At 51.8% G+C, this 19,179-nt stretch overlaps 1 protein-coding gene across 1 annotated transcript in view; it reads left to right on the top strand.

The window, feature by feature from the left end:
* ABCA13 (ATP binding cassette subfamily A member 13) overlaps nt 1–19,179 on the top strand; it is a 252,433-nt gene that overhangs the window by 74,271 nt on the left and 158,983 nt on the right. The window contains 5 exon segments of the mRNA XM_060108829.1: nt 8,780–8,917; nt 9,838–10,018; nt 12,143–12,345; nt 16,914–17,129; nt 18,696–18,699. Of these exon segments, the coding sequence (XP_059964812.1) occupies nt 8,780–8,917; nt 9,838–10,018; nt 12,143–12,345; nt 16,914–17,129; nt 18,696–18,699 (742 nt within the window).

Here is a 19,179-nt window from a genome sequence, read left to right as displayed (position 1 = left end):
CCCGCGCCCCCTGCAGTGGAAGTGTGGAGTCTTAGCTACTGGACTGCCAGGGAAGTCCTGAATTTTTTTTATTTTTTAAAGAATCTTAGTTCCCTCTCCTCTTCTACCTGAATCATTTCTAGATTTTTATTTTTGGGCTCTGTAATTCTTCCATATGGTCTGCTCTATTTCCAGAGCTTTCTGTTGCATTCTTCCTCACATTTATTGAGTTCCTCAGCTCCAGAATTTCTGTTTGGTTCCTTTGTAGAGTTTCAATCTCTTTGGCAAAGTATTACTTCTGTTCATTAATTTTGCTCCTGAGCTCATTAAACTGCCTTTCTGAGTTTTCTTACAGCTCATGGAGTTTCTTCTTGACAGCTATTTTGAATTCTCTATCAGTTAGATCACAAACTTCTGTGACTTTAGGTTTGGTTTCTGGAGAATTGTCACTTTTCTCTCTGTGCTGTCATGTGATGGTTTTTGTGGAGCTGGATGAATTTCTCCTCTGCTGGCACACTTGAAGTAGTGAACACCTTTCTTATTTTGGTAAGGCATTTTTTAGCTTTGATTCTAAGAGTTCAACAGATTGGTGATTAGAGGCCCTTTTTTGATTTTTCAGTAGGTGGCGCTGTAGCTCAAGTTTTTGGTTTCTCTTACCCGAGCGGCCCCCAGCTGCATTTGAGACTCAGAACTTCCCACCGGTCCACGGCCTCTGCCAGAGGCGTCCCCACTGCCCGTGTTCATGCTCTTTGCGTCTCTGGAGTCCTGGTTCCTTCTGTCACTGGCATTGCCACTGGGGGGCAGCAGGGGGCACCAGGTTGGAGGACGCCTCCCCTGCATCCCAGGTGGCCTGGCATGGTGGGGGGGGAGGGAGGGGCCGGGGTGGCGGGCGTCTCCCCCAGGTCTGGGGTTGTCAGACGGGGTGGCTGCAGTCATGGCTGCCACCGTGGCTGGAAGGCCTGGGGTAGTCGGCGCCGTCCTGTGGCCGTGGGCGCCTCTGTGCTGCGAGCCTGGGGTCCTGTGCCCCACTTCCCGGGTGCTGTGGTTCTCTGGGCTGTGGACTCAGCTGTCGTGGCCCCAGTAGGGACCGGGATCGCAGGCCCCGCCTCCTCTATGCCTTCAGACAGGCAGGCGTGAGGGTCCCTCCAGGGTCCCGGTGTACTGGGCAGAAGAACCTTTGCTGAGTCGCGGGTGTTTTACGAGTTGCACATTGAAGGGGGTGGACAGAGGGAGCATCTCATGCCCCCGTGGTGCTGACCTTGAATCAAAGTTGGCATTTTTAATCGAGGAGAAAAGATACGTAATTCAGTCAATCTATTAGGGAGAAAAAGTTTTGCTTATTCATAAATTCATCAAAATAAGTAGCATTGGGCTTCCCTGGTGGCGCAGTGGTTGAGAGTCCACCTGCCGATGCAGGGGACACGGGTTCGTGCCCCGGTCTGGGAAGATCCCACATGCCGCGGAGCAGCTGGGCCCGTGAGCCATGGCCGCTGTGCCTGCGCGTCTGGAGCCTGTGTTCCACAACGGGAGAGGCACAACAGTGACAAGCCTGCGTACCGCAAAAGAAAAAAAAAAAGTAGCATTAAAAATAATGAAGAAATAGGAAAAGTATGATTTTAAAGAGAGGGAAGGCCTTTCAAAACATCATGCCAAGGACATAAGCAATAAAAATCACTAGTTTTCATTATAAGAATTTAAATTAATATTTCAAAGTATCCAAAGAAAAATGACAATATGCTTTGCAAAGTTATGAAAGAAAATTGAAATTCTCAGGTCAAAGTTTAAAAACATCTCAGTGGAAATCCTAGCAAATAACTTGAACCAATCATTTATTAAAAAGTAAAATTTATATTTAGTGAATTTATCAAAAGGTTTAATGAGCACGTAAGAGCATAGATTTGCACATGCACAGAAGACAATTTTTTCTTCTCTATGATAAAAATTACAATAACTGGTGCAGGAGATAGACTGTAAAAATTGACTATATGTTTTGTTTTTTGTTTTCTCAGAATGCTAAATAATTTAAGAAGAGGAAAATTTCGGAGGGGTGGTGGTGCATACAACAGCGTAGAAGGGAGGGAGACATGTTTTCGGAGCAAAGCAGCCTGGTGTTGGCCGGAAGAGTTTACTTCAGTGGTTTTGTCGACGAAATACTCTTTCTTCCCACTCTTCCTTTAAAAAGTATGAGAGGCTTGGTTCTGTCTTCCCAGAGGAACTGAAAGAACAGACCCTTGAGTGAAATGTGGACGTGCTGTGAGCAGGTGTCTTTTGAAAGGTGACGATGTGCCCTGGAGGAGAGATGGACCGCGCATGTGCGCTGAGATCCACTGGTTTTGAGCTGGTCCTGTCTGCTCGGCGCTCCCGCCTGGCTCCTGAGAACTCACGTGTGTGTTCCCCCTCTCCTCTCATCCCAGTCTGTGCCCGTCCCCCCACCTCCTCCTGGCTCTGCTTCCTGCTCCAATGATGAGTTTGCATGTTGGGCTTGTAGAGAGATGTGGTCCTTCTTGTTTGGACCTCTGGATCTCCTCAGAATGAGGTTTTCGCTAATTTTCCAAGTTTTGCTGCTTCTGGCAGCTCTGGACACTGGGAATCAATCACCTGGCCATAGGCTGTGCCCAGTTCCCTAAGCACTGCCTCGAGAGTGGGGAGGTTTGATGAACGGGTGCAGGGTGGAGAGGTGATGTGACCACGACTTTCCAGAAGATGCCCTGGAGAACGGGGTCTAGGAGTTGGTGGAGAAAGCTCAGGGGCAGGACAGACCAGAGAGATGCTGCCACCAGAAGAGGCTTCTTGCAAGAGCAGCAAACACCCAAAGCACTGGGCCTGAAAGAATTGAAAGCAGGGTCTCAGAGAGATATTAGGGCATCCACATCCATAGCAGCATTGTTCACAGTGACCAGAACATGGAAGCAACCCAAGTGTCTATCGCTGAATGAATGTGTAAATAAAGTGTGGTCTATATATGCAGTGGAATGTCATTCAGCCTTAAAAAAGAAGGAAATTCTGACACTTGCTACAAGATGAATGAACCTTGAAGATATTATATGCTAAGTGAAATAAACAGTTACAAAGGGATAAATTCTGTATGATTCTACTTATATGAAATACCTAGTGTGATGGTTAATTTTATGTGTCAACTTGACTGAACTAAAAGATGCCCAGATAGCAAGTGAAACATGATGCTGGGTGTGTCTGTGAAGGTGTTTCCAGAAGAGATTAGAATTGGTGAAGCAAATGGCCCTCAGCAATATGGGTGGGCAGCCCCCAAGCTGCCCAGGGTCTGAATAGAACAGAAAGGCACAGGAAGGGTGAATTTTCCCTGTGCTTAAGCTGGAGCATCTCTCTTCTCCTGTCCTTGGACGCTGAAGTGCCTGGTTCTTGGGCCTTCAGACTCAGACCAGGACTTGTACTAGCAGCCCGCCCTGGTTCTCAGGCCTTCGGGTTCGGACTAGAACCGCACCACTGGCTCTCCTGGGCCTCCAGCTTGCAGACGGCAGATGGTGGGACTTCTCAGCCTCCATGATTACATGAGCCCAACGTGTCATAGTAAACTTCTGTCTATGGACACACACACACACGTATGTATATATGTCTTCTTGATTCTGTTTCGCTGGAGATTGCTGAGTGACATACCTGCAGTAGCCAAATCATGGAGACAGAAGGTAGAATGGGGGTCACTAGGGGCTGGAGGAGGGGCGGGTGGGGATTGGTGTTCAGATGGTACAAGGTGAAAGCAGTTCTGGAGGTGGTTACACAGCAGTGTGAATTTACTTCACATTCACATTAATTGTTTGCTTAAACATGGTTAAGGTGGTAACTTGTGTGATATGTACTTTACGATAGTTAAAAAAAAGAGACTGAGCCCTTGAGTGAGGTGTCTGGTGCTCACAAGTCCCACTTTGTAGATCATGTTTCAGGGGAAGAAAAGGGAGCTTGGGCGAGCTCATGGAGGAGGGGAAGTTGGCCCAGAAAGGCTGAGCGATGGGGGGAATGCTGATTGGTGAGGAAGCGCTGAGTCATCCCTTATCATGTGAGTCAGCAGACTATCAGCCAAGCTGGCGGTTTCTAGAGAGCATTTTATTTTTTTCTGAAAAGTAAATCAGGTCAACTTGGGGCTCAGAAGGAAGGGAAAGCTATCTTCTTTGAGGGGCCAGGAGACCTAAGAGCCCAATTTGCTTATCTTTTGGAAGGACTGAGGCCACGAGGGCCACGTTGGGTCCAGGGTTTGCCGGCATCGGGTTGGGGGCCACGTTGGGTCCGGGGTTTGCCGGCATCGGGTTGGGGGCCACGTTGGGTCCGGGGTTTGCCGGCATCGGGTTGGGAGCCACGTTGGGTGGTTGAACTACTGGCTAGTTAGAAAGACCAGAGTCTATTCTAAAATCAAAAATCAAAACTCCGAGATCTTTGTAACACAGGTATAAAAACAAAAAGACACAGAGTTGGCCAAAGATGGCAATAAATATATCTCCTTTTTTAATCATGAAATTCCTGATTCTTCTGTTTCAAAAGTTAAAAGAACAATTGCTGTTGGTAATTTATATATCCTTAAATAACAGAGTATTTATTTTCAACTTTGACAAAGTCTGCCAATAATAAAAAAAATAAAATTGCTAGAAAATATCCATGGGCTCTCAGATCCATAAGTAGTAATTACAATTTCTAGGTACTCCCTGACTCAATTTGCTCTTTTTAAGACAAATTTTTTTTTTTTTTTTTTTGCGGTATGCGGGTTTCTCACTGCTGTGGCCTCTCCTGTTGCGGAGCACAGGCTCCGGACGCGCAGGCTCAGTGGTCATGGCTCACGGGCCCAGCTGCTCCACGGCATGTGGGATCCTCCCGGACTGGGGCACGAACCCGTGTCCCCTGCATCGGCAGGTGGACTATCAACCACTGCGCCACCAGGGAAGCCCCGAGACAAATATTTTGTAACACACCCTTGACTCTCTTGAGATGAAATTCACAGATAATAAATCTTACCTGCACACGTGATACCTGCAAATGATGTAAAAATTAGTGTAATGTCTTAACTGTAATATAAAAGAGAAAGAAAAAGTAATTTGTAATGAAATAACATACGAATTCTCAATGCTCAGCCATGACTTTATTAAAACACAAAATGACGTAGGTACTCGGATGCTCGGAGTAAGTTTATATGTTTAAGGGAAGAAAAATGATCAGAGGGCTTCCCTGGTGGTGCAGTGGTTGAGAACCTGCCTGCTAATGCAGGGGACACGGGTTCGAGCCCTGGTCTGGGAAGAGCAACTGGGACCGTGAGCCACAACTACTGAGCCTGCGCGTCTGGAGCCTGTGCTCTGCAACAAGAGAGGCCACGACAGTGAGAGACCCACGCACCGTGATGAAGAGTGGCCCCCGCTCGCCGCAACTAGAGAAAGCGCTCACACAAGAAACGAAGACCCAACACAGCCAAAAAAAAAAATAATAATAATTAATTAATTAATTTTATAAAATGATCAGGGCCTCCCTGGTGGCGCAGTGGTTGAGAGTCCGCCTGCCGATGCAGGGGATACGGGTTCGTGCCCCGGTCTGGGAGGATCCCATATGCCGCGGAGCGGCTGGGCCCGTGAGCCATGGCCACTGGGCCTGCGCATCCGGAGCCTGTGCTCCGCAACGGGAGAGGCCACAACAGTGAGAGGCCCGCATACCGCAAAAAGAAAAAAAAAAAAATGATCAGAAAGAATTTGGTACTAAAAGTAAAAGAAACAGAGGAGATAAAGATAGAGTGTAGAGGGGCTTCCCTGGTGGCATAGTGGTTGAGAGTCCACCTGCCGATGCAGTGGACACGGGTTCGTGTCCCGGTCCGGGAAGATCCCACATGCCATGGAGCGGCTGGGCCCATGAGCCATGGCCGCTGAGCCTGCGCATCCGGAGCCTGTGCTCCGCAGCGGGAGAGGCCACAGCAGTGAGAGGCCCACGTACCGCAAAAAAAAAAAAAAAAAAAAAAAAAGATAAGAGAGTAGAATAAAGCTAATACTCAGGTAAGTAATGACAGATAAGACTTACTTGTATATGATAAAAAAAGATGGAAATAACTTTAATTAAAGTAGGAAAATTATACACAAATGGACTGGATAAAAGAATGATATTTGGTAAATGATCTGGGTCTTATTTAAAAGTGTACCATCAGATAATCCCCTGTGTCCCGTCAAAGTCCTGCAGTCAAATCCTGCTAGCCTTCAAAGTCTGATTCTCTAGGATTTCCTCCTCCCATTGCTGGACCCCCAGGTTGGGACATCTGATATGGGGCTCAGAACCTTCACTCCAGTGGCTGGACTTCTGTGGTATAAGTGTTCTCCAGTCTGTGAGTCACCTCCCCAGCAGGTATGGGATTTGATTTTATTGTGATTGCGCCCCTCTTACTGTCCCATTGTGGCTTCTCCTTTGTCGTTGGATGTGGGGTATCTTTTTTGGTGAGTTCCAGTGTCTTCCCGTTGATGATCGTTCAGCAGTTAGTTGTGATTTCGGTGCTTTCGCAAGAGGGAGTGAGAGCACGTCCTTATCCTCCGCCATCTTGAACCAATCCCACCATGTGGCTTCTGCAGCCTCATGTCCTCAGACAGCCTTGCTGCCCCCCTTCTGCTTGGGGAGGAGAGGAGACAGCTATGTGCCCATGTCACGTGGTTGCAGGACCCTGGATGGTGCCCGGGACAGAGCGCAGGGGCAGTGCCGGCCGTGATGTGACGTAATCACCCACCTGCTACTCCCCCTCATCGCCCGAGGGATGGGTATTAGTGTGTGGGATCTTGGGGTATATTCCACCTGCTCTAGTTGGTTGGGGCTGCATCACAATGTCCACAGACTGCAGGGCTTAAAGAGGAGACACATACTCTGTCACAGCTCTGGGATCCAGACTCCAGGATCCGGGTGTGGGCAGGGCTGGTTCCTCCCGAGGCCTCTCTCCTGGGTGTGTGGACGGCCGCCTTCTCCCCGGGTCCTCACATGGTCCGGCCTCTGCGTGTGTCTGTGTCCTGATCTCTTCTTCGGAGAACACCAGTCCTATTAGATCGGAGCCCACCCCCTTGACCTCATTTTACCTTAATCACTCTTTAAAGACCGTCCCTCCAAGTACAGTCACATTCCAAGGTACCAGGGCTAAGACTCCAACAGCCTGTAACAGGTGGTAAATACTGGACCAAATACCAGCTCAGCATCTTCCTTCACATCAAAAGACAAGGGACCCCCATGCTTTCCTTTGCGGTCACCTCTTTGAATCTTTTGAGTCGAGTGTGTGATTGTGTGTCTTCTGTGCTTGGTGGTCAAAGTGCTAAAATATAAAACAGTCTGCACGGAGGCCTTTATCTCTTCAATCACTTGTAGAACTTAGACCACACATCAAACATAAGCTAGGCTGTGTTAAAAGAAAAATTATAGGCTTTAATAATTAAATCCACTTTCATCTCGACATATAATGGGGCAAAGTAACTATTAAGTGGATGAAATGAATTTGGAGGATCCGTTTGAAGAATGGTGATATACCTCATATAGAAATGTTAGCACTATGAGTTATCCTTCTCTGTAGGTTTTTTTTTTTTAACATCTTTATTGGAGTATAATTGCTTCACAGTGTTAGTTTCTGCTGTATAACAAATTGAATCATCTATATGCATATGTATATCCCCATGTCCCCTCCCTCTTGCGTCTCCCTCCCACCCTCCCTATCCCACCCCTCTAGGTGGTCACAAAGCACTGAGCTGATCTCCCTGTGCTATGTGGCTGCTTCCCACTAGCTATCTATTTTACATTTGGTAGTGTATATATGTCCATGCCACTCTCTCACTTTGTCACAGCTTACCCTTCTCCCTCCCCATGTCCTCAAGTCCATTCTCTACAACTGTGTCTTTATTCCTATCCTGCCCCTAGAGTCATCAGAGCCTTTTTTTTTTTTTAGATTCCATATATATGTGTTAGCATATGGTATTTGTTTTTCTTTTTCTGACTTACTTCACTCTGTATGACAGACTCTAGGTCCATCCATGTCCCTCTCTGTAGGCTTTTGATTAATTCCTTCAGCTTTTAGTAGAGTCTAGTAATCCATGCAGACAGCAAAGACAGGAAGAGTGACAGCTTAATGGGAGGGCAATGGGGAACATTCAACAATTACTTAATGCCAGTTTCACTTTTAGTAAATACCTGCCTGTTTATTGAACACCTGCTTGGAAGGCGTTTTGGGGGAAGGGTACGTGAAGGCATCGCGGGTGGCTGGGCCAGGCTGAGGAAGGAGGCTTGGGGCTGATGCTCTGTACCCTGTGGTCACTGGTCCGTGTATGGGACGTGGATTGAACAGGTTAAGATGGGATAACATTTTATAGTGACTTAGCTAAGATATCCTATACAGAATCTGAAAAAAAAATGGTATAGACGATTTTATTTACAAAGCAGAAATAGAGACATAGATACAAAGAACAAACGTATGGATACTAAGGGGGAAAGCGGGGGTGGGATGAATTGCAAGATTGGGTTTGACATATATACACTACTGATACTATGTATAAAATAGATAACTAATGAGAACCTACTGTAGAGCACAGGGAACTCTACTCAATGCTCTGTGGTGACCTAAAGGGGAAGGAAATCCAAAAAAGAGGGGATGTATGTATATGTATAGCTGATTCACTTTACTGTACAGTAGAAACTAACACAACATTGTAAAGCAATTATACTCCAATAAAAATTAAAAACAAAAAACCCCGAACAAAAAACAAGCAACAAAATGAGGTATTCCACTTCAGAATCTTCTAAGTAGAAAAAATTTGAACTGATTTCAATTTATCTTATTTTTTAGGAACTTCCGTTTTAAGGAAACCATGGTATTTCCCCTTCACCGCTTCCTGCTGGCAGGATGTGTGGGGGTTGGTGGTGAAAAGGCAGATCACGGCGGGTTCTCACCTGTTCTTCTTCAGTGGGGACGTGGACAGTCAAGGTTGGTAACGAGGAGTGTTGTAGTTGGAGGTGTGTTTCTCCTTCTGGCCAGTTTGGTTTTGTTTTTCATTTCTGGTTGAGCCTTTGTGACCGTGTGTGCACCGCTGCCCAGAGGCCCGCTTTCCACCCCTCGTGGGCAGGAACCCCAGTTTTAGTGTTACTGTTTACAGCATCCTCTGTGCATCATGTGCATTTGTGCATCTATTGTAATTCAGCAAAATGAAGCTTCATTTCTAACATGAATTTGTGTAATAAATAGAAGCAAAAGTCCCAGGTGTAACACACTTCAGAATGTTCAAAGTGTTTCACAAGTGCTAGTTTATTCAAGGCTCCATGAGAGAGACTATCGCTGCCCCTACAAATGGGGATGTGCTTCCCCGGAGACTGGCGGTGGGGAGGCTGGTCCCCACCCCATTCCTGTCGGGGCCTGGGGCTTGTCCGCAGAGCACAGCTTAGCAGGAATCTATGGATAAACAAGCTCCCATCGTGAAGGTTTTATACTGTAAGTCAATATTGTAATTTTTTCTGACTGCACAAGTAATATATGAATCTCGCAGGAAATTAGGGGCAGCACCATCTAGTAACGGTCACCTTCTCTGGAGACTGTCAGTCGTGTGTGTAACTAACCTGCCTTCCATTATTCCTCTGCATATATACAAACACCTGTGTGCGTGCGTGCTTGTTTTTATTTTCTTGCAAAATGTGTAGCATAGGGTACAAAACTTTGTAGTCAGTGATTTCACTTAATTTTTGCCATCGTATAATCTGCCTCTTGATTTTGGCAGAAAAAGATTTTCGAATTGCTTTGCAAGTTTCACAGAAGTAGAATTCAAGCCCGAGGCAGCTGCTGAGTTATTAACTGTGAACGTTACTTTGGGGGCTTTTGAACTCCCCTCAGGGTGAATTGCATCTTCCTCACAGGCTCATCCCTGCAAAATGGGGAAGGAGAGCTGGAAGGAGGCCCCGCAGGTGTTGTCCTGCTTTCTGTGACCAAGGAGCATGATCACCACCAGGCGGGGGTCCGGGACCTGACCCTGACCTTCCACGGGGACCAGATCACTGCCCTGCTGGGGATCAACAGTGCTGGGAAGACCACTGTCATGTACGTCCCACTCCCCTCCTGAAACCACAGATGCCAGTTGACCTGTGAGACAGAGGCTAGATCCCTTTTCTTATTTTTTTAAAATTTCATCTCAGTCCAGAGTTTAAGGACACAGCATAAAGACAGACTTCTCATTAGAGCTGTCGTGGGTCTGAGCAGACTCAAGGGTGGGGGAGGGACTTTTTAAAATAAATTTAATTCTTTTATTCCCTAAAAGATATTCATGGTTTTACTTTGGCCTTTCTCCTACTAAGTTTAACTCTGCTTGCATATCTAGAGGAAGATGAAATTTGCAATGAGGTTTGCAAATTTTTTAACACCTGAGTATTTTTCTTTTTAATGTTCTGCTTTTTGTGTGGTTGTGTTTTTGTGAAACCTTTATTTTTGATTTGGGATCCAATGGCTCCAGATTTGTTTAAAGAATCAAATCATGTGATCCCAGAGAAAGGATGAGCTCAAACATTCATAGCCCACAAAACAGCCCTGAGCTGAGTGTGGAAATGGGGCGTGTTTAAGGCCAAACCACCCAAATTACTGAATGTCTCTTTTGAACAAGTGACTGCCTTTTTGTTCTTTATTAGTAGGACTAAAGTATGCTTAGTTAAAGCAAGAAAAGGGAGTATTTGCTTCAGAATTCTTATAGGTAGAAAACATAAAGCTTCAGAAATCCTTTACTGTGAAAATGTGGAAAGGTTTCTACTTTCCTCGGGTGCTGAAATAGAGTTGAAGATGTCGCTGAGTACTTTTTTACTGTTTTCAGATCAGGAAAGTGAACGCTGCTCAAATAATGACTCAGAAAGCCAGCCTCCACACTGTGCTTTTACTAATGCACATTTCCTACAAGAAAACCTGGAGTTTGTGTTCAGCACAATGATGAGAATCAATCAGGAGTTTCTCGATGTTTCGAGGGTCGCTGACTGCGTCATTTTTTGTGCCTGTTTGCAGCAGGCTGTGAGTCACCCCAGGGATGTCTCTTCCTGGCAGGTCTCAGAGGAGAGGCTCAGAGGCCTGTTCAGTGGCTGGTGGTCACTGCTTGAAATGAGAAGCTCTGAGACTCATCCAGATGTGTACACACGGTCCCGTTGTATCCCCCGAAGAGGTTTGAAAATTATATAGCACATAGTTGTCAATCAAAGTAACTGAGGTGCAGTTCACGTGCAGCAAACAGTATGTGTCCAGGTGCATCTGATGGGCCGACAGGCTTAGCTACAGCTGCACAGCAGCCGGGGGAGGAACAGGACACCGACGCCTGTGCCGCTCGCTGCCCCAACGCCCCTGTGCCTCCTGGATCCTGGCCCCGAGCGACCAGACCTGCTGTTCGTTGCTGTTGCGCAGTTTGCATTCTCTAGCGTTTCCTGTAAGTGGAGTTGTGCTGGGTCCCCCACTGGCACGATGCTCGGAGACCCACGTGTGGCACTGTCACATAAGCTGTCTGGTCCTGAGGATTCCACGTGGCAGAAACACCACAGTTGGTTTATTGTTTCACCTGTTGGTGGCAGTTGAGGTTGTGTCCAGGTTTTGGTGATTAGGAACATTCATGTTTGTGTAGACACACATTTTAATTTCTTTCTGTAAGTAGTTAGGAGTGGTTTGCTAGGTCTTGTGGTGGGTGTATATCTCACTTTGGAGAAAAAGAACATAGTCTAAACCATGAATAATAAACTCCCTGAACTAGCAGACTGGGCAGTCCTCAGGTGTCCTGTGGGCAAGGCAGACAGGAGTTTCTGGAGATGGGACTCGGCTTGTCGTGGATTTGACGTGGCACACAGGTGGCTCCTGCACAGGGCTGGGGGTCGAGGTTGCATCTCTGCTCGCTTCACATCCAGTGAGGACTTGGGTGATCGGCTGTTTTTCTAGCTTACTTCCTCGTCTGTGACGACAGACTCGGAGTTACCATCCTACACTCGCAGCTCTGACGGTTGGTGGCCACAGCGCCTCCCAGGGGAGCATGACCAGACCGCAGGCCCGTGTCCCGCCGAGCTCCTGCCACTTTTTGCCTCCGTGTGTAGGAGGCAGCTGGCGAGAGGTTGGGCGCGACCCCCCACAGGCTGCAGGCGTCCCTGGGACCGCTGGGGGTCAGGGCGGCACCCCCCCACCCCAGTTATGTGTCTTCTTTCTCTGCAGATCTTTGCCGAGGGGGCTCTACCCGCCCCGAGCCATCGCGGTCAATGGCAGGAACCTGCAGACGGAGGCACCTCGGTCAGGGCGGACCTGGGCATGTGTCCGCCACGTCCTCTTTGACCCCCTCACGATGCTCGAGCACCTGCTGCTGTTCTCCTCCCTGAAGACGCCACGGGAGACCCACCACGAGCTGCGTGGGCATGTCCGTAGGTGGGGGGCAGCCACCTGTGCCGCCTGTCCTGTGTGGGTGTGTAACGGGTGTGGGTGCTTCTGGGTGTCCCGAGGTGCAAAGGACGGGCGGAGGGGGTGAGGAGAGGGCGAAGGAGCCTAAGCGGTCCTGCCGAGGAGCCTGGACGTTACCCTGCAGGCAGGTGACTGCAGGCAGCAGGGGCCGAGCAGCCTGTGGCCCGGCGGGTGTACCGGTGGCCCTGGGTGGGTGCCAGCCCTGGGAGGGACAGGACGCAGAGAGGCCGCTGAGAGCCTGAGTCACGGTTGCGACCGAGGCCCAGGTTTGAAGGCTATTCAAGACCACGTTGACCAGCTGGGTGTCCAAGGTGGGGCCAGGAGGGGTCCGGGGTCAGGGTGCATTGTGGGGGCAGCAGAGGACATGTGTGTGGGGAGCGGAGGAGGGGCTGGGTGGCAGGACGGGCCGGGAGGCCACGGAAGCTCCTCCCGTTTCACCGGGATGCGCAGAAGCTGAGCCCAGAGGGCAGAGGGGACCTGAGTCCCCGGTCAGGACGCAGAGTGGCGTCTCTGGGAGGTGGGTGTGGATGGGGGCGAGGGGGCAGGACAGGGCCGTGTGGGGCCTTAAGCCAGGGGGGAGCCACTGATGTAGAAGGCACGGCCGGGGTGGGCGTGAGGACCTTGGCCCTCGTGGGCATGCACGGCTGGGCCACTGTGGAGGCTCCTTGTTCTCAGGACGACTTCACGGAGCAGGACGTCAGGCAGGCCCGACTGGCAGCGGGGAGATGCTGCTTTGGGGCCGGGGTGTGAAGACAGATGGTCAGTACTGCACGGGCTACGGAAGAAAACGGACATCGAAGGAACTGTCACACGTGACTGCGTGTCGCTGCCTTGAAATAGTTTTGCAAGATTCATTTTGTAAAGTGAGGGTTGACGGTCAGCGGGTAGTGAAGGAGAAAGCATGCAGGGCTTGGGAGTGCTCCGGCCCCAGAGACCCTGTTCCTGACCAGGTGGAACAGAAAAACCTTGCGGTTGGGAGCAGCGCTGGAAAACGACCTGCTGGCTCCAGCAGCGCCCGCCTCCAGGCAGGTGTATTCTCCATGCCTGGAAGAGAGCAGTGCTTCTCTGGATGATCTCCCTTGAAACGGGGGACTGTGTTTAGGCACAGCGGGCATGGAGCAAGTCAGATGCAGGCGGACGCTCACGCTCGCAGGGTCAGATGCGAATTAAGTCTGAACCGAGGCAGCCCCAACCTCAGGGGACACGAGTCCATAAATCAGAGATGGTGCCCTGGGCTTCGTTTTTTTTTTTTTTTTTTTTTTTTTGCGGTACGCAGGCCTCTCACCGCTGTGGCCTCTCCCGTTGCGGAGCACAGGCTCCGGACGCGCAGGCTCAGCGGCCATGACTCACGGGCCCAGCCGCTCCGCAGCATGTGGGATCCTCTCGGACCGGGGCACGAACCCGTGTCCCCTGCATCGGCAGGCGGACTCTCAACCACTGCGCCACCAGGGAAGCCCCGGGCTTCGTTTTAACGGTGGTCTCTCCCCACCCCCCAGTTCACATTGTTGGCGGGTAGGTGGCGTCTAGAGGCTGTTCTCCGCTGCAGGGGGCGGGGTCACATCGCGTCTTCAGAAGTGGCTGCTGATGACAGCCACGCTAGTGACCGTGGGGTCTCGAATACACAGGAAAATGTCTCCTTTGCGCTGGTCAAGCCCGTCCTGAACGATAGCAGGTACTTGCAGAGAAGTGACGCGTGTTGCTAACGGACAGATTGGTGACGTGCCACCTACATTTTTATAAAAGTCACGGGGCACCAGTTTCCATTCAAAGTATGTGCCTGCCCTGGACCACGGCCGACTCTGCTCTGCTAGTGGCTGGGCCTCAGCGTAGCTCCTGACGACGCTTTGCGGGCTCCATCTTTTTTTTTTTTTTTTTTTTTTTTTTTTTTTTTTTTTTTGCTGTACGCGGGCCTCTCACTGCTGTGGCCTCTCCCGTTGCGGAGCACAGGCTCCGGACACACAGGCTCCGCGGCCATGGCTCGCGGGCCCAGCTGCTCCGCGGCATGTGGGACCCTCCGGGATCGGGGCACGAACCCGCGTCCCCTGCATCGGCAGGCGGACTCCCAACCACTGCGCCACCAGGGAAGCCCAGCGGGCTCCATCTTTTGATGTGGGTGCAGCCACCTCGGTGGTTATCCGTTTGCTGCGTGTTACCTGGCAACGAGGCTGCTGTGCACAGAGGTGGTCGGGGTGCGATCGTGTTTTAGGACAGCTGTTCTCAATTAGGGGCGCGACGGCTGAAGCCCCTGACTCGGAGCTGACCTCAGTGTCAGCTCCCGTGGAAGCGCTTGGTTCCCTTCACGAGGAGCTTCGTCACAATCCTGTTCAAGGCAGACGGGATCCGGGGTGGACGCCTCAGAGGGAACATTTGTCAAGAGTCAGGGCTTCACTGTTCTGCCTTTTATTTGGAGGAGAAGGTAGGAGAAGTCAAGGCGGCACGTCATCAATGGGATGCCGTGATGCAGTTAGCGTTAGCCGTGAGGATTCTGGCGAGCACCGCAGGCTCCAGCTGCAGGCTGGCTTGTTCGGTGGTGAAGAGACCCAAGAGGGCACGTGTGCAGGTGGACACGAGGAGAGGACAGGGCACCGAGCCCTGGACCCTGCAGCGTGAAGAGGGTGGAGGGACCCGCCAGGGCTGAGGGGGAGGGACCGGTGGGGACTGCGGAGGGGCCAGTCCACTGAGGAGGGTCAGGTCGCATGAAGATGAAACACGACCTCTGGACTTAGGGTAAGGAAGTGGCTGGTGACTTGGGTCAGAGACATCTCAGTAGCACAGCGGGGAGGGAGGTCTCCCTGGAGTCTGGTGGAGAGAGGATGGAAGGAGGGGGCTGGAAACCGCACTTCTTCCCCAGAGTCTTGCTGCGAAAGGGAGGGAAGAGATGGGACATTACCAAGATGGAAGAGAACAGGATGTTTTGAATACGGAGCAAACCACTGAGGCGGATGCGGGCGGGTGGCTTGATGGGCGCCGGCCCGGGAGTGGCGGGGGCGGGGCGACTCTGCGGAGGGCAGAGCCTGTGGACGCACAGTGCAGGGAGGGGCCGGGGGGGCCCAGAGGAGAGTCGGGTTTTGTGGGTGAGCGATGGCTGGAGAAAGGCTGTGGTCAGAGGCGGATGCGTGGGATGGAGCCTCTGGTGGAGCCGCAGCTGCCGGAGCAGCCGGTCCAGGGTGTGGCCGGGTGTGGGGTGCAGAGGGGTGTGCTGAGTTCAAGGTCGAGAGAGAATGGGCGGGGTTTGGGTATAACACAGAAATGGAATTAAGACCTACGTGTTTGAGAACATCTGACATCTCACTGCCTTGTTTTGCTGTTGGTTTTCTCTGCCGGTCCATGTGGGACTAACGTGGGCTTAATAAATTCACCTGCTCTGGTGTTGGAGTCACCTGGCTGGGGAGGGGTTGGGGGTCTAATGGGAATGAAGGTGAAGTCAGTCCCCTGCTGAGATGGACCGCTTGTCCTTTTCCTCCCAACTGGGCTGCTGTCCACAGTGGGAGCACCTGGAAAACAAGGGCAAGAACGGCTCCGAATGTACGTTGAGGTTCACCCCACAGGGGATGCACGGGGACGCTGACTAACCGTCAGGTGGGCAGACCGACAACCAGACCTGAGAAGCTCTCCTGGGCTCCTTCTGGGTCGGGATGAGAAATCCGCAAACAGTGAAACAGACACGAAGCATTTACTTAGTGATCAGGCAGGCAGGTCCCTGGGATTTTACCAGTCAGCGTCTTTGCCTGGGGGTTTGTAGTTTTCTGGGACCTGACCGTCTCGAAGCCAGGCTGCGTGGCACCTTGTGACCCCTCCCCGCGCCTCGTCCTCTCTGGCTGCTCCGTGGCCTCCAGGAAGCTGTGCACCCGCCTGCGGCTCCGCAGGAGGGAATCCACTGGCTGTGGGTGCTCAGGGGAGGGTTTCGGGGGGGCACTGCTCTAAGAGGGGGTGCACAGAGGGTGAGATTAAGTAGTTGGGGGGAGCTAAGTGTTCCCAAGAGTTCACGGGGCGCAGAGTGAAAGGTTACCTGTGAGGAAAGACGGCGGTGGCTCCTCCCGTTGGGAGACGCCGGGCGTCTGAAATCCGCGTGGAGACTGAAGGGTCCCGGAGATGAGAGGGGGCCGATCCCCACTTTAACGGCGTCTGGTCATTCCTCAGTCAGGAAGGGGCTGCTCCAGATGTAGCGCACGTGGACCAGAGTCCAGACCTTCCGCAGACGCGCCTGGCGGGCTGCTCTGGCCGCCCCAGCGGCCTCCGCAGAGTCCCGAGGGAACGGAGGGCCCTCGGCAGCAGGTGTGAGCGAAGCCCAGAGAGGAGACAGCACGTATTTCCTACAAACGGGACGTAAGGGCAGGTCCTGCTCACGAGGCCCCGCGCTGGGTCCCCTGACGTGGCTCCATCTGGGCCCCTCGGAGGCCGGTGCTGTCGTGTCAGGACTCGTGGGCAGCGTGGGTTCTGGGCCTCCTCCGTGTTTCTGGGCCTCTCAGAAAGAGCTCGGTCCTCGCAAGGCATTGTTTGTGGAGTAGGATTAGGAGCTCGGGGAGGTGAGGGCTGTGTGCTCGTTCCGGAACTCTCCAGGACGTGGGGCTGGCGCAGCAGCCGCCCCAGCACGCCGGCGCCCTCTCAGGGGGTGCGTGGAGGAAGCTGTCCCTCGGCATCGCCTCCCTCGAGGCGTCGAGGACCGCGGTCCTGGACGAGCCCACCAGCAGGGTGGACCCGCGTTCCCGCCGTGGCGTCTGGGACGTGCTCCTCGCATACCGAGAAGGTGGGACCGGGCGGCGCTCCGCGTTCTCCTCTCGCGATACCGCCGTGGGGGAGGGCAGCAAGGGGCGTATCCTTCAATACGTCATCCTTCTCGGGGAAAGGAAATTCCCGAGAGCGCACAGAGACACACCCGTCATGCAGCATCCCTGTGGTGCCGGGCGTCTGGGGGTCGCTGAGCCTCAGCAGTGGGGCCATGCGAGCTTGTCACGCCTGATGTCAGTGGACACTGCACGCATCCACGTTGGGCTCCGTTCTGGAGTAATTCTGGGATTACAAGGAGGGGTGTCCCAGCTGTAATCTGGAAAAAGCCCTCCCTTTTCTCGGGGAGGAAACCGAGGCACACAGAGAGGGCTGGGGTTTGCTTACAGCCACAGAGGAGGTTCCCCGAGCCAAGGGTGGGGCCTGGGCTGTGGTTTGGAAGTTTCGTGTTTCTCACCTGTATTGTTGTGTACAGTATTTCCAACTTAGGGCATTAGATGGGTAGTTACTGACTTCCAGCTTCTGATTTCCTGCTGTGATTCTGAAGCACTGCAGCCAGGAAGCACTGCATTTCACACAGAAACACCCGAGTTTGGAAAAAGCATCGGCAAGAGAGAAACATACCAATGCGGCTGCTAGGCACGCGTGGAGCAACGGTGGCAGGGTTACCGGGGAAGCTTGTAAAATGTTTTCTTTTCTTTTTGACTTTTGAGTACAAAGCCTTTTTGACTTAACCTGAAACCTTCACCTCCCTGGGGGAGATTAGGATTTGCTTCTTAAGAAATGCAGGGAGAAGGGACCAGAGAAAAGTTGTCATATTCTCTCCTTAAGGCAGAAAAGATGCTCCTGTTCATCCCTAGAAGCTTTGTCGTAAGGCCGGGGTCGGGGAGGAGACCTGAAAGGTCCACCCTGTCCTTTTCTGTTGCAGAAACCTAGGGGGTTCGTGGAGGGAGAAGACAGAAAAGGCCGCAGACCGCCCTGGGCTGGGTGACCGCTCCGGGCCCGTGAGGTGGTCAGGGGTGAGGGGTCCTCCCGACCCGGTGCAGCCACAACAGAGCTCATGCGGCCGAGCGGGACGCTGGCCCAGGGCCGCACCCGTGGCCCCTGTCCCGCACTTTCACAGTCCCCAGCTTCTGCACTTGAGAGGGCGGCAGAGCCTGCCAGGCATGCTGCCTACCCCTGTGGGCCCTGGAAGCTGGGGGAGACTTGGGGGCTGGCGGCCAGCAGGACTGAGGGGCCCGGGGCAGCAGAGGGCCCCATACCGTGGGCTGACCCTGTCCGAGGCCCTGCTGCACAGGTGGGGCGGGGACAGGACCAGGTGGTCCCGGTCGTCACCCAGGGCCAGAGGATGCTGATCACACTGGGCCCGAGCCCCTCACCCTGCCCACTGCCCCGAGATCATAGCTTCCCCCACTGTCCTCTTACCTGAGGCCCTTTGGGGAGAAAAGTAGGATGAGAAATTGTGACCCTCTGTGCAAGAGACTTTGGACACCGCTTAAAGGGACAGGTGACGTTTTGAGATAAAATGAGCGTAAATCCTTTCCCTGCCCTGGGAGTGGGCTTGATGAAGATGACAGGTGAGAGGCAGGCAGGTCAGCGGATATTGTTACCCTGCTTGCCTGAGTTGCAGCACACAGTAAACACCACAGGCTCTCGACTCTTATTTATTTTAAAAATCAGAGCTGGGGCCTTCAGGGCTCAGCTGACAGAACATTTGAGTCACGAGCATAATCATAACTTTGCACAGAATCCCAGATACGATAAAAGTCTCAGAAACAGGCTGCTTTCTTCAAATTCTGTTGTTACAAATTAAATATATTCTCACTGTTCTAGGTCATTTGGCAGTGGTTGTCTTTGGGGGCTCCTTTGGAAGTGTCTGTGCACTGACGGACATGTGAAATCAGTAGGATAAGATGGGTGGTACCAGCAGGGAAATAGGTTTTCAAGCATCAGCATGTAGCGGTGTCTGGAAACAGCCCCAAACCTCCAGGCAGCTGTGCCACAGCTTTGTAAACCAGATCTAAGGGTGGCACAAAAGCGAGTGATCCCTGCTGAGTAGAAGGAGGCTTTGC

This window comes from Mesoplodon densirostris, chromosome 9 (assembly GCF_025265405.1).
Source record: "Mesoplodon densirostris isolate mMesDen1 chromosome 9, mMesDen1 primary haplotype, whole genome shotgun sequence".
Lineage (NCBI taxonomy): Eukaryota > Metazoa > Chordata > Mammalia > Artiodactyla > Ziphiidae > Mesoplodon > Mesoplodon densirostris.
The sequence above is the reverse complement of the archived record's forward strand: the minus strand, read 5'-3'. Positions and strand labels throughout refer to the sequence as shown.